General features: G+C 33.6%; 1 protein-coding gene and 1 pseudogene across 1 annotated transcript; one reads left to right on the top strand and one right to left on the bottom strand.

Moving 5' to 3' along the window:
* Positions 1 to 301: 301 nt before the first annotated feature.
* LOC18601857 (cytochrome P450 81Q32-like) lies at positions 302 to 3,313 on the top strand. The gene is made up of 2 exons (XM_018118645.2): positions 302 to 1,248; positions 2,543 to 3,313. The coding sequence occupies exons 1-2, from the start codon at positions 352 to 354 to the stop codon at positions 3,158 to 3,160; spliced, it is 1,515 nt and encodes a 504-aa protein (XP_017974134.1). The 5' UTR covers positions 302 to 351; the 3' UTR covers positions 3,161 to 3,313.
* Positions 3,314 to 5,511: 2,198 nt separating this feature from the next.
* On the bottom strand, positions 5,512 to 7,545 carry LOC18601856 (cytochrome P450 81Q32 pseudogene; annotated as a pseudogene).
* Between the last annotated feature and the right edge of the window lie 8,024 nt (positions 7,546 to 15,569).

Below are 15,569 nucleotides of genomic sequence, written 5' to 3'. Positions count from 1 at the left end.
TCTCAACATATATATGGAATGAAATAAAATAAAAAATTTAATCAAACATAATAAAAATATAAAAATTTATTTATATTTTTTTAAATATATATAATTTGAAAGGCTTTTTAGATATTATATCAATATTTTTTAAATTTATTTTTTTAATTTATTAACAAGACATTTCGTACAAAATGAAATGTTTACAACTGTCTTATGTCCCTTCGTTAATTTCAAGATTAAATCATGAAAAACGTTTTTAGCTCTATATATGTACATTTACAAAGCAAGCTCTTCTCATTTCCTTCCATACTACCAAAGAAAATTCCTTTTCATATTGAGCTCAAGAAGGAAACTAGCAAAATTGTAAACATGGAACCAGAATCAACTATCCTTTACTCATCTCTTTCTCTTATCCTTCTTCTCTTTTGCTTCAAGTTGTTGTTTCAAATCAAAACTTCCAAACAAAACCTTCCTCCAAGTCCACCTTCTCTTCCTTTTCTCGGCCACCTCCACCTTATAAAGAGACCCATCCATTGCTTTTACCATAGTCTTTCCCAAAAATATGGCCCGATTTTCTCCCTTCGGTTCGGCTCCCGCCTCGTAGTTGTAGTGTCGTCATCAACAGCAGCCGAGGAATGCTTCACCAAAAACGACATCGTTCTAGCTAACCGCCCCAAGTTACTCTTAGGCAAGTACCTTGGGTACAATTGGAGCACGGTCGTTGGCTCACCCTACGGTGATCAATGGCGCAACCTTCGTCGGATTAGTGCCATCGAAATCTTCTCATCCAGTCGCTTGAACGCCTTTCTAAGCATTAGAAAAGATGAAGTCAAGCGACTGTTGCTGAAACTATCGAGTGATGATAATTCTGGACAAGAATTTACCAAGGTGGAGTTAAGATCTCTGTTTGTCGACTTAACTTTCAATAATATTATGAGAATGGTAGCAGGGAAGAGGTACTATGGTGGGGACAGTGTGACGGACGAAGGCGAGGCAAAGGAATTTAGGGAGCTAATGAAGGAGTCTTTGGCGAGTGGAGGAGTTGCCCATCCAGGGGATTTTCTGCCCATTTTGAATTGGATTGGTGGAAGGAGTTACTTGAAAAAATTGATGAATCTTGGAGAGAGGATGGATGGGCTCTTGCAAAAGTTGGTTGACGAGGTTCGGGCTAAGAGGCAAGGGAATACTATGATTGATCATCTTCTTTCTTTGCAACAAACTGAGCCTGATTACTATACTGATCAACTTATCAAAGGCCAAATTCTTGTAAGAGCCCTGACCACTACCTTAAATTCTTATGTCTTTTATTTTAGAAAGAGGAGATTTCAATCCCACTTTTTGGCAAGTTATATATATATATACTTATCACTGTAATCAAATACTCAAAAATGTTATATTAATTTTAATGTTTAATAAAAAAACCCATAGTAATTGGATTTAGGGATAAAATATATATATAGTTTTGGCTTTGCAAAGAACATTTTAGTTAATCCCTTGTTTTCTTCCTTTAGGATGTCAACCTCTATTCAGAAATTAAATTTAGCCTTCTCTAAGGGAAAAAGGAAAATCAAACTAGTAATGGGATTCTAGTGATGAGAGCTCTATATATAATATTTTCAATTGTTTGGTGAACGAACGATGGGCATTTTGATGCTTCTAATGAAACATTAGCTTTAATAGGGTTGGATTATTTTCAGTCCTGAGGCTAAGAATTTTGTCCCACTCCAATTTTCTTATTATTCATTAAAACGGACAAGTGACGGTGAATGCAGATGGGCATAGGTAACATCCAAAAGCCAAAAATATAAAATATGTCCGACATCATTTCTACTGCTCAAGAATCTTCAATCACACTAACTTTTTATCATGGGCAAACTAAAACTTTCAGCTAATCGCAACTAGCTAATAAGACTTATGTTTTAGTGTCTTACTCATGATTGCAAGGTTATTATGTTCTTTTTTTGGATGAAATTGAAAGGTTATTTTAAATCAAAACAGGTATCGACAAAAAAAAAAACTAATAATTAATGGATGCCCAAACTATTTTTTTTTAATTAGTAGTATAATTATCGCAAAGTTTTTATTTGGTTTAGGAAATTGCACGTGCATGCCACTATTAATATATTAAGAATGGTTTCCTCCCAGTCAAATAGCACTGGAATTTGCCAGTGAGGGATGACTGATGGTTCAAGATGACTCATGATAGGCATCGTCCAAGCCAGTGGTTTGTATATGTGGACCACTTTGGAACCGATCCAAGTCAATGATTCTTAAAATCCAAATTTTGTGGAAAGAGATTGTTTGAGTTGGTATTAATTGGAAGGTACGACGGCTGACACCACACGATGGCTTATCTACAAAAGATTAGTTGGCGCTCTAACAAAAACATAATGAGCTTATATTAATTAGTTTTATGGTACTTGTTGACCTTTCTCTTGCATTGTCTTCTTTAGAAGAAATTAATATAGAATCCATTGAAGAAAGTGTTTTATTTTAACTTGTGTGTAGATATTAATCTTTATGAGAATATAATTACAGGTAGAAATTATATATTGTGTAGGTAATGTTGTTTGCCGGAACTGATACATCAGCAGTCACATTGGAATGGGCAATGTCTAATTTACTCAACAACCAAGATGTATTGAAGAAAGCTAGAACCGAACTGGATAGTCAAATTGGTCAAGAAAATTTGATTGATGAACCTGATGTTTCCAAGCTACAATACCTTCAAAGTATCATCTTTGAGACCCTTCGGTTGAACCCTTCAGTTCCTCTCCTACTCCCACACATGGCGTCAACTGATTGCAGGATATGCGGATACGATGTGCCACGTGACACGATCGTATTGATCAATGCATGGGCTATTCATAGAGACCCGACGCTGTGGGATGATCCGACAAGTTTTAAGCCTGAGAGGTATGGAAATGGAGAGTGGGAATCATACAAGCTAATGCCTTTTGGATTAGGAAGAAGGGCATGTCCTGGAGCTGGCTTGGCTCAACGAGTTGTGGGCTTGAGCTTGGGTTCATTGATCCAATGTTTTGAATGGGAAAGAGTTAGTGAGAAAGAAGTTGACATGGCTGAAGGTGGTGAAATCACCATGCCTAAAGTCGTGCCATTAGAAGCCATGTGTAAAGCTCGTCCCATTGTCAACAAGGTTCTCACCAGAACTATTTAACATGGTTTTATGTTTCTAAGCGGCTCTCCAATAAATACAATTTGTGCAATGTGTAATAATAAGGGTTATCTCTCGTTATGTGTGTAGCTTAAGCTTCAACAGAGCCTTCATATGAATAGAAAAATATATCTTTAATAAGATTTTATTATCTCCCCATATGAATTCACCTTCAATAATTATTTGTAGAAGAATTCCTTTATTGAATCATATCATCGTCACATATTCTTGCTGGTGATTTCACTAAACAAAGGTTGTCCATGACTATTCAAGGAAAAAAATTACCTCAAATATAAGATGGAGGTCTTAGGTATATCTTAACGTCAAGATGATTATTTTAAGATATATTAGTCTGTTGCCCATGCGACGCGCTCCGGATGGTAAATTTTTTTTTTCAATTGAGTTGAGAATACATTGTGAAACAAATATGCAATAGCAATTATATTATCATATCTAATTGTTGATGTATATTGACATGTATAAAATATTATTTTACAAAATATATAATTTTTATTATTGTAGCCATCGATATTTGTATGGTGCTTCTATACCAAAAAAAAAAAAATCTTAAACAAAATCTCCAAACTTACGGTACAATGTGTAGTAACTCAATCTCTTTTAAAATTCTATCTTTAGCTAATTGATCTATACCACTTTTTATTCGTTACATTTAATATTGAAAAATAAAATATGTAGTAACTCAATCTCTCTCAAAACATTATCTTTAGCTAGCTGATATGCACAATTTTACATTAGTTACATTTAACACTTGAAAAATAAAATATGTAGTAACTCAATCTCTCTCAATGCCCTATCTCTTAGCTAGTTGATATGCACCCTGTCACATTAGTTACATTTAACATCGAAAAATGGCATGAGAGTAATAAATAATGAAATAAAAAAAATTATTTTTTATAAATAATCACATATAAACCATGAGAGGAAAAAAATCTAATCCAAACCCAGCCCCAAAGCCCAAGCTCATGCGTAAAAACCCAACCACAGACCAATCACATTATACCTCAAGCCCGCACCCCAACAAACACGTGTCAAACGAAGAACCTCATCAAGTGTCAAGCCAAAAACCCTTTGAGACTTCCTTTAAACATAACAAACCTTTTGCGGTTATTCGTAATTTTCAACACTCAATCTACTGTAAAAAGCTTACATGAGATTATTTATTAGCTTAAATAGGACGCTCACATGCACATAAGTGTTTTTTTTTTTTTTCATAGTCAAGTTGATTTAGTGATCTGGAGTTGTATAATCGGTTATGTGCTTGTTTGTTGATGATGAAGCAAAAAAGTGTAACTGTACAAATTACTGTACTTCTTTTCACTACTGAGTTTTCTCTTAACTTTTGTCTTTTATTATGCTCATAAATTTTAGATGATAAGATAAACTTGAAATGGGATATTTTAGTAATATCAAATTTTATGTGTGTTTAAGAGGAAAAGTATTTTTTAGTTGTTGAATGAAGTAAAAAACTTTGAAAACACTCATTTTGGAAATTTTATGAGATTTGTGTACCTTTATATGGCTATCAACAAAAAAATTATTGACATGTAAGCAAACAAACTCATATTTTAGATTTAGTTGATTTTCATTTATTTGATTGTTAGGAATTTTCTTTTTATATTATTAATAAATTTAGGAAATGAGAATGATCAAGTAATTAGTCTTGTCAAATAGCTAAATTAGTATAAATAACCTCTTACAAAGTAATTGACTTCTGAATTTGGGCTTTATAGTTGATTTCCTCTTCAGGCAATATAATTGCCAAGTGTCAAGCAAAGAAGCCCCAAAGGGGTTATAGTTATAGATTGCTATTTGGTCCATGAGAAAGAGACTTATTAAACACGACGTGAAGAGAGTCTTAAATTACAATAATATTTAAGTTAAAAGATAAGGAAAATTTTTTAATGTTTTTTCTATGTAAATAACTTTTGAGTCATGCTATTTACTTTATCACTTTTGTTTTAAATATTTTTATCCATTGACGTGGTATTGGATGAATTTAAGTTATAATCAAACTAATAAGTTATTATTATATCATAAAACAAAAAGTGTTAGGATAAATAATATTTTTCATATTTTTTTAGTACAACAAATTCTAAATTAATTAGCGGACCATATATGGTTTTTTTTTTTTTAAATGTGAGTCATAATTTTTGTTTGGAATAATAATTAGTTTAAGTAAGGTGATATGTATAAATAATTAATGTCATTTATTTGGCTAAAAATAGTAACTTATTTAAGAGTTTTGCTTCATAATGAGATAATTTTGTAATTTCATAACTTTTGGGGCTTAGTGTCAAGAAAGGAAGCCGTTTGGGGGCTTCCTTTAAATATAGTTATAGATGCAGTTTGAAAACATCTGGCTCATGAATCAAGTTTTCTTGGCCAATTTGACCGTCTATTTCAACTCTAGCTTTCTTCAACACTTCTGGGTGGTTAAGCGAATTAGACATTTGCCTACTCTAAGGTGACTGCAGATGTATCTGTTCTTGCAAGTATCATCACCTCCACAATAATGTTTGTTAAACATGCATGCAAATACAATAGAACAATTAGAATTAAGTGTAAGAGGTTTCATGTTTGAATATTCAGAAAGGAATGTTGGGTTTGTGTAGTTCAAGCTGAATGGACTTCCAGCTGTACAAACAACGAAAAGGAAAAGGACAAATGAAAAAGATTCAAGTTCAACTAACCAATATGAGCCCTTTCAAAATGTCGTCAGTGTAGTAATGAGGCTCAGATTCTTGCAAGGAAAGAAGGTGAGCAATCATACTAGTATTTTCCTGCCTATTACTTCGGCGCTCATCAATCAACTTTCGAAAGAACACGTCCATTCTCTTTCCAAGCTTCTTCATACCATTGATCGAACCAGTTCAACATCGGAAAGAAATCTGCTGGGTTTGCTGCTCCACCATTCTTAAATACCTTCGTCATTAAGTCCCTAAACTCTCTTGCTTCTGCTTCATTTGTCACTTCATCTCCATAGTACCGCTTCCGTGCTACCATCCTCATGATGTTATTGAACGTCAACTCAGCTCCACTTTCGTGAAGTCTTGGGGCGAATCAGGCGACAGTTACAGCAACAAGCGCCTGATTTCGTCTCTTCGAACACTTATTGTTGTGTTTAGGCGACTTGATGAGAAGATTTCAATGGCACTGATTCGACGTAGGTTGCGCCTGGGGGCGGAGCCTCCTTATGTGCATGCCCTCAAAACTTTTAAAATTTTTTTCATAACATATAAAAAATTTTAAATCTTTTTATATATTCTATTACTAACTCCCTCAAAATAATATTTTATTTAATAATTAATATAAATAAAAAATAATAAAATAATTTCACTTATATCATTCAACTTTAATTTTTTTAAATTTATATTATTATTTATATTTATATTTATTTGTTTTTTTCATTTTTATTCTATTTGTTTATATGTTATAAGTTTCTATAAATATTCTTCTCCAAATTTTTTCAAACCATTAACCATATTTTTTTTTCTTTTTTGTTATGTAATATGTGATATCTACCTTCTACTTACCATGTTCTTTTTTTTTATGTTACATAAATTTTATTTTTTATGATTTTAATTTTTAAAAATTAATAAATTATTATATAGTTCTCAAATATAAGTTATAGTATTATATTGTTACTTAAAATTTCATCAACGTATCATTTTTTTATTTATCTTGATTATGTAAGAGGAAACTAACTTGAGTATATTTTTTATATGCTTTACATTTTATGTTTAGTTAAATTAAATTTTTCTCGAATATATAGTATTTAAATAATTCTGATTATAAAAGAAAAAATTATTAATCTTATATATCGTTTTTAACTATTTATATTTTATAAATTATAGTTTTATATTTAGTTTCATATTTCTATTATCAATATTTTTATTGTTGATTGAATAACATATTAATTTTTAAAAATTTTTAACTCTTATTCAACTATGTTTGACCTCCCAATAAAATTTGGCTAGCTCCGCCCTTGGTTGCGCCTATGGTCACTATAAGACGAGGCTATAAGTGTGGTATAGTTGTAGCCTAGGTGCTTTCCCCGTATTAACTTGGGGCGATTAGCCAAAATGATATCGTTCTTGGTGAAGCATTCCTCCGCTGCGGTTGAAGATGATACTACAACCTGAAGCCGAAAGCCAAGCTGGAGGGAGAAGATAGGACCGTATTTTTGGGAAAGAGTATGGTAGGAGCGATGGATGGGGAGTTTTGGGAGGTGTAGGTGGCCAAGGATGGGAAGTTAAGGTGGGCTTGGAGGGAGGTTTTTGTGGGATCTTTTAGATTGAAAGAAGAAGTCTAAAGAAATGAGGAGAAATATAAGAGAGAGAGGAGTAAAGAATTGTTGTTTCTTCCATTGTAGAATAAAGTATGGGTGGACTTTTCCTTGTTAGACTTTAAACATGGACCACATATAATTACGGGACTTTCTTGGCTTGTTTCCCCTTTCCCCCTGTCTTTCTTGTTCTTCAGGACTAGCACTTTTTGGGAGATTTTTACCAGGGATGAAGAAAGGAATAATGTTTGAAAAGAATAATGAATTATTTAAAAAAATTTAAATAAAGTTTTATATTTCTATTATATTCAGTTAAGTTCATGTACTCTTAATTTGGGTCAAGTCGGTTCTTATAACTAATAATTAACTCATTACCATTAATCAAATATTAGTTAAAATGTTATTTATCATTTTATATACATGTGATGCTAATGTGAGGATGAAAAATACTATATGATTGTATTATCATACCACATCAATATGTCTTATCATCATATATTATGATATCTCTGTATGTCACGCCAGTTATGTGACTAATAGAATGACAAATGATATCTAAAAACATGTTGAGAATCAACACTTTAAAATAAAAATCACGTTATAATACTGTCTATGAAACAACAAAGATAGAATTCAGAGAAATCAATCTAATAGAATAACATAATAATTTACATTAGTCAACCTCTTGTCTATATTTACTAGATGAAACATTGTTATTCTACTAATTTGAAAAATAGAAATACAATAAAATCTCTCTCAATATATATTTTACCAAATCAATCCAAAGACTCTTTGTACACCCTCTCTCAACAAGAAGTTGAAGTTTATTCCACTTAGTGGCTGAGGAATGAAAAATTAAAAGCTTTTATCGGTTGTGTAGCAATGTTGAAACAAAAATTCATTTATAACTAGTTAAATATATTTTTCAAACTAGTATTACTATTATAGGCTGGCCCAAATCAATTCGTATTAATTTCTTTTCTTTGAATTCTATCTCCTTTGATAGTATGTTTGCCTTACAAATGCCTTTCAACAATACCTTACTTGATTGAATGTAAAATTAGTCCAAATCTATATATAATGAGACTTGAGCTTTATAGTTTAAATTTGAATTATAATTAAAAATGGTTAAGATATGTTAATGTCTATACTATCAAGTCAAAAGGACAGATATGTTAGCATCTCAATGTCGCTTACCTTTTGTTTTCACAGGAAAATTAAAATTAAGAAAGAAGAAATTATGAGAAATAACCCTCATCATAAGTTCAATTAAAAAATGACCCTCATTATAATTTTAACTGTTTTTAGATAATTTTTGACATAACTTAATAACAATGCCCTTTAAACCATTTTCTTTAAATTAAATGGTCCGATTTCTTCTATCTCACTATTCAGATAAAGTTCATAAATTAAATCTTAATTTCTCTATCTCTCCGTCTAGCTCTCTAACTCCATCGAGGTCTATATCACCATCCAACTGCTTATCGCATCCCAAAGAGTAGAGATGACATCAAAGTATGTGTTTTGGGTTCTTGAGTTTATTTGTTTATATTCATAGAACCCAAAAGTTGATGGGTAAATTATATGACTTTGGCAACTTAAACCTGGCCAGGAGTAGCAAAATCAATTAATTATTAGGCAATTTGTGAATTTTTTTTAGGCATTACGTCACTGGATATTAGGCATTGCATGACTGGTTGTTATGTATTACGTCACTTAAGCATTGCATGACTGATTATTAGGAATTGTGTAACCTATTTATTTGGCATTACGTGACTAAATATTAGACAATGTGGGACTAGATACGAGGCATTGGGAGACTAGATTTTAGGAATTGCATGACTTGTGCATTGTTTGATGAGGTTTTAGGAATTACTTGACTAGTTTGTAGGTGTTGTGTGACTGGTTTTTAGTTATTGTGCTCTTTATCTACTTGCTGCTGAAACTGAATATCTACTAATTCAGCCCTTTTAATAACCAATTTTGTAAAATTAGAAAAGAATTAGGAATGCATAATAACCAATTCAGCCCCCTTAATTCCACTTATGTCTGTGTAGAAAACCATCCAAATTCAATTGACACAGAATTCTAAAATTCTCTTTAAAGCACTTATTGCATCGATTTACGGATTAACCATATTCATCAGGAAACAAGCTTAAAACTTGATCACCATTTTAAGAGTCAACATTCATGCCTATAAATAGAGGAAACCATTGCCCATTTCAATCAAAATCATTTGAGAGAAAGTCACCAAATCTCAAAAATCTCATGGCTTCTAAACATTTTAAAGGTGAAACCAAGAAGGGTGTTGCTTCTGAAAAGGAAGACATCCCTAAATATGTTGCAACATATATGGGAAAATTGATGAAGGTCATTGAGAACATGGAAAAGGACTTGCGTGTTTTGATCAACAAGGTGCTGGTTTGGACAAAAGTTTTAGAGATAGAAATTCTGCATAATAAAAAGATTCTAACTGAAATTTATGAAATAGTAGATGAGATTAAGAAGAAATGAACCATGGAAGGCACATAATACATGGTTATTATGATGTATCATTTACTTAGTTTTAGCTATATGAATAAAAATCTTGATTTATTACATATTTTTCATAAATAGTAACTACCATTAATTTCTATTATGCTGATAACTTATTTACTTACTCAAATTTCTTAATTTTCTATTTATATAAGAGAAGCAAAGGTATGATAATAATAGTTGGAATATTATTTTGTTTATAGGCATTACATGAATGGATATTACGCATCGTGTGAATGGATATTAGGCATTGCGTGACTGGTTATTATGTATTCTGTGACTGATTTTTATGTATTGTGTGAGTAGGGCCATTGTGTGACTGGTTTAAGGTAATGTGTGACTGGTTAAATTGGCATAATGTGAGTGGATATTAGGCATTGCGTGACTTATTATTAAGTATTACGAGACTGGGTTTTAGGTGTTACGTGACTTGTGCAATGCATCTATTGTTTTAAGGTATTTCTTGACTAGTTTTTAGGCATTACGTGAATCTGTATTAGACATTACGATAATGACTCTATGTTATTGCTTGACTTAGGCATTGCATGACTGATTTTTCTACATTGAGTGGCATTTTTTGATAAATTGGTTGATTGTGACACTTATTTTCTGTTAAAGTTCAACATGTTACCAAATGTGAAGCTTGTGATTACATACGGTAGTTATTGGGTCGATGACCCTTACAAGGGTGGTGAGACACGAATGAGGGGTATTGAGAGTGATTTGTCATTTTTGGACCTAATGAAGCTAGTTGAAAAGGTTGTTAAGGTCAACTCACAGAATCATAAAATCGAGCTACATGCAATGCTCAGTCATGCAGTAGGGGTTTCACACGTAGTTATCAGGGACGATGAAGAAAGTAGCAAGTATTCTGTGAGATGAGAGGGCAGTTCTAGCGTTTGTGATAGTTAAGGAATAAAATACAAATGTTATACCACATGAACATGGTGTCTAACATAGTAATCACCTACAGTAGAATTATAAGGATTCAGACATATTACACCATGCATTTGCTAACAAATAACAATGGTAATTACCATTGACGTATGCACATGAATTTGAACAGCCAAGTACACACATGAGGTGTCTGCAAATGATGTCTACACAATTCTGATCAAAATGTGCATCGAACGAAATACTTCGTTCTTGGCAATAAATGCAACCATCGCTTGCGAATGCAATGGGTCCATTGCCATTCGCAAATGACACTGTGATGGTCGTGAGTAATGACGATGCATTTGATTAGATGGACGATGATGGTGAAGAGGATGACATTGCTGATTGGAATAATGAGATGGACAATAACTATGAAGATGATTACGCTGCGGACATGATAACTATTCAGAGGATGACAAGGGTAAGGACAATGACATTCTGGATTGCAATCATGTAGATGGTAGTACAGAACATGCCACAACTGTTATGTTAGAAGAGGTTTAGTGCGATGACCATGCCATAACTATTGTTTTAGAATATGTTGAGTGTGATGACCTTATTTACGACAACCTCATTGCTGGTGAAAATGGGATTTGTTCACTAGATGACAGTTATCAAGAAAGGGTAAACGTAAGGGTATCTCGTCAATGAATTATTCCGGGAGTAGATATGATATCCTTCCAAACAATTACGATCGAGGAGTCTAGATCAATCGATGACCACTTATATTGCGGCAAAGTGTTTCCATCGAAGGCTGAATTGAAATGAGCTTTGAGCATGTTGGCAATAAAAGAGCATTTTGAGATTAGAGCTAAAAAGTCATATTCATGCTTGTTTTGAGGTAGGCTGTAAAGACAAGGCATGCAAGTTTGCTTTGCATGCAACAAAGTTGCCTGAGAGAGATTATTGGCAAGTTCGGACGTTCCACAAGGTACACATGTATACTATTGATGGTTTACAAGGTGGGTTCCAAACCATGAGCGCGAGGTTAATTGGAGAGCTTATCTCCCCCAGGTTGCAAGGATATAATGTAACACCATTTAGACTAAAGAAAATAATGGAAGAGATGAATCGCAAGTAGGGATTGCAATACCTGCATGGTAAGGCTTGGCAAGTGAAGGAGTATGCAAAAAGTCTTGTTTTTGGTCCCCCAGAGAAGTCATTATAACTCCTCCCCTCGTATTTTCATATGTTGGAATGTGAAATTCTCGGTACTATCACAACTGTTGATACGGATGCATGTCTACGGGGATTTAGTGCTATAATGCGGCTTGTAGTTGTTATTGATGCCACACATCTAAAAGATAAATTCAAGGGTATTCTGTTTATTGTTGTATGAAAAGACACAAATGAGCAAACATATCCAGTTGCATTTAGCATTAGCGACGTAAAGGATGAAGAGCCGTGGTCGTGATTTTTTACCCAATTGCTTCGTGCTATTGGTTATCCTAAAAATGCAATGTTTATTTCTTATTAGCATCTTAGCATTAAGAATATAGTTGAGAAAGTGTACCACGACAAGCACTACAGTTTATGCAATTACCATTTGGGAAAAAATGTTAAAAATAGGTTCAAGCGCGAAGATGCTGTCACGATTTTCACGCTTGTTGCCAGTTGTTACAAGCTTGCCAATTTCAACAGACATATGAATCAACTGAAATAGCTTTGCAAACTTGCTTACGACCACCTTATGATATTATGCCCTAATAAATGGGCATGTGCACGGTCACTAGTAAGGCACTACAAGTTCATGACATTTCACATTGTGGAGTGTATTAACTCGTGTCTGAGGCAGGCAAGAAAAATGCCAAGAACCGTCTTGATTGAGTGCATCGCAGGTATGTTCCAACGCTAGTTCCATGACCGACAGAAGGAGTCCTTGAATTTGATCATGCTCTTCAACCTTTGGGCTACTAATCTATTGAACACACCGTTCAATGAAGCATATCACTTTTCTACACAAGCAACCGATTGAGTGGAGTTTCAAGTTGTAGCCCAGACTAAGGACAGAGTCGTCAAACTGTCCATCAAGACGTGTTCATGTGATGAGTTTCAGATCTATTTACTCCCTTGCACGCATGCCATGGCGGCAATAAGGTATGAATATACATGTTTTCTTATTTACTTTGTAATGAATTGAAATTTTAAATAGTTCCCCAACTGTGATTTCATTGTCTTAGTAGTAAGTGTAAATGTGCAACCATTGAATTCTGCTTAAACTATTACAAGACTTGGTCTTGGGTGGAGGGATATGCAGTTCCCATTCACCTGGTTGGGCATTGTAGTAAGTGGGACATCCCCCCCAATGTTTAACAAATTGTTGTTTTGCCACCAACTTGGTGAGTTCAGTGGGACGACCTATGAGGAAAAGGATTCCATTAGTTGATGAAAGTAGTCGACGACGTAAATGTTCATAATTCAAGAGCTACAGTCATAATAGACAAAATTGCCTAATGTTGTTTGCAGGTCCATTGACAAATTCGGCACCATCGTTTACTTAGTTAGTGGCTGAATGATGATGAAGATGACGATGATTGAAGGCATGTTCAATTTGTAGATAAACCGGGCATGCACGAAACAACTATCAAATGAGAATGAGAAACTTTGAGAACGTATGGGTGTCGTAGCCAAAGGTAGTGGCTCCTCAGCAATTGTGGTCTATTGTATCCACACTGCCCTTAAGTTTTGCATTGAATAATACTATTTCATTTGGAATTTGACCCAGCCTAGAGATAATACTCTGACGTCTGACAACTTCCCTATCAAGATGTACGCCTATCAAAATAATATTTTGGGATCATCAAATGCGTTGTACATGTTTATAATTTGTTTATCATTGTGCTAATAAAATAAAATCATAAGAGATTTCATAGGGCAAAAATTATAGTGGAAATTAGGTTTAAGAAAGACAAGCCAAATCAATCTATCAATAAGGAAGTGAACTTTTGATATTCATGGCTTCTTTAACAGTTCACATAGTTTAGAAAGTGTAGATACATTTTTCATAGCCTGATTATGATGATTATCGAGGTTGAAGAGATCAAATTAATCGCTTACATACATTTTATCATGCTTAGTTTAGTCATCAGGGTAATATTTATTTCCAAGTTTGCAAATATATATTAAAGCCTACTGATAACTTGGCTAACAAATCAAAATAAATTGAAATGATGAATGACTCGACTAGGTACTGGCGTTTACAGTATGGATTCCCTGATTTAGAAATTCTGTCATCTTAAATGTAAGAGAGAGATTTAAAGTATTCAGTCTAATTAATGGGTCGAAGAGTACCTTTCTACGTACCCATCAATTAAAATAGCATACCCCCCAAAAGGAAATCATATTGCTTCATTTTCTTTCCTTACCCCTTTTTACTATAGCTTCAAACATGGAACGATATTGTTAGCAAGATACTTGGCTTGGTTGTGTAAAATTCAACTGTACAATCTACTTTTGGTCTTGCTTTTCAATTATAGCTGGAAGCCAACAAGATTCGGTCTAAATCACGTAATGCAATTAAGGACGTGGTTTCAAGCAATCCGAAATTCTTTCAAAACCTGTCATTGTATTCAAGAAGTATTACTATACATAAGAACTAGTCACGCAATGCCTAATATGGGGTCATGCTATGTGAACAAGTCACGTGCCTAATATGGAGTAATTGTCACTAACATGCATAATATTAAGTTATTGCATGACTCACGCAACGAATGAAAACGAATCACTCAATGCCTGCGTCACGTGATTCGTATGAAATCTAGTCACACGATGCACAATCTCAAGTTATGATCGTTATTTGGTTTAAAATTATAAGGGAAAATTTGGAAGGGAAAAAATTATTAAAAACGAAAAGGACGTGAAAGCCACCCACACAAATCCTGGGCTAACGAGTTAACATATCACACATCACAACGCATCATATTTAAAATGCATAATACAGAAAAACCCTAACCTAGAATTCATTGAAAATCTTTTAACCCTCTCTAGGTGTAAGTTCAGTTGAGAAACTCGAAGCCTCCAACAACATCGAAATCAATGGTTGTATCTTCTAGCACTAGCAATGTTAGTGACAATGTCCAAGAAAATAGACGTGATGAGGATTACTTTACTCTACGATCCAAGAAGAAATGGAAACTGGCTTTTGAGTTGCTTGCCGCATCAATCAATTTTTCCATCGAACAAGGTAACTTTCCATCATCGTTTCAAAGCACATGCTGATAGGCATAAGATAATAAAGAATGCCATTATATCATGTGGAAAAGTGGTAGATTAGGAAAGCTTTAATGAAACCATAACCCTTGAACATGAAATAAATAGGTTATTTAAGAAGACTAAACTTAAGGGTCTAAATACTTTTCCAAATAGGGATTATAGCTTGACCCTTGTTAGGGAATTTTACTCTAGCATTACTTGGAGTAAAGATGACTTGGAAAATCTTACTGATTTTGTAAAGTTTGGGTTGTACTTGTTTTTGGAAGGAATAAAGTTTAAAGTGACTGCCATCGAGATTGGAAAGCTCTTGAAAATGGAGTACAAAGTTGGACAAGACACGCTTCCCCTATTTGATGAATCGTCTCACATGCGAGCAGTAGTCACAGGAAGAACAAAAAAATTCCCCACAAATACATGTTTTGC

The sequence above is a fragment of the Theobroma cacao genome, chromosome 4, assembly GCF_053813885.1.
Source record: "Theobroma cacao isolate CCN51 chromosome 4, ASM5381388v1, whole genome shotgun sequence".
Classification (NCBI taxonomy): domain Eukaryota; kingdom Viridiplantae; phylum Streptophyta; class Magnoliopsida; order Malvales; family Malvaceae; genus Theobroma; species Theobroma cacao.
The sequence above is the reverse complement of the archived record's forward strand: the minus strand, read 5'-3'. Positions and strand labels throughout refer to the sequence as shown.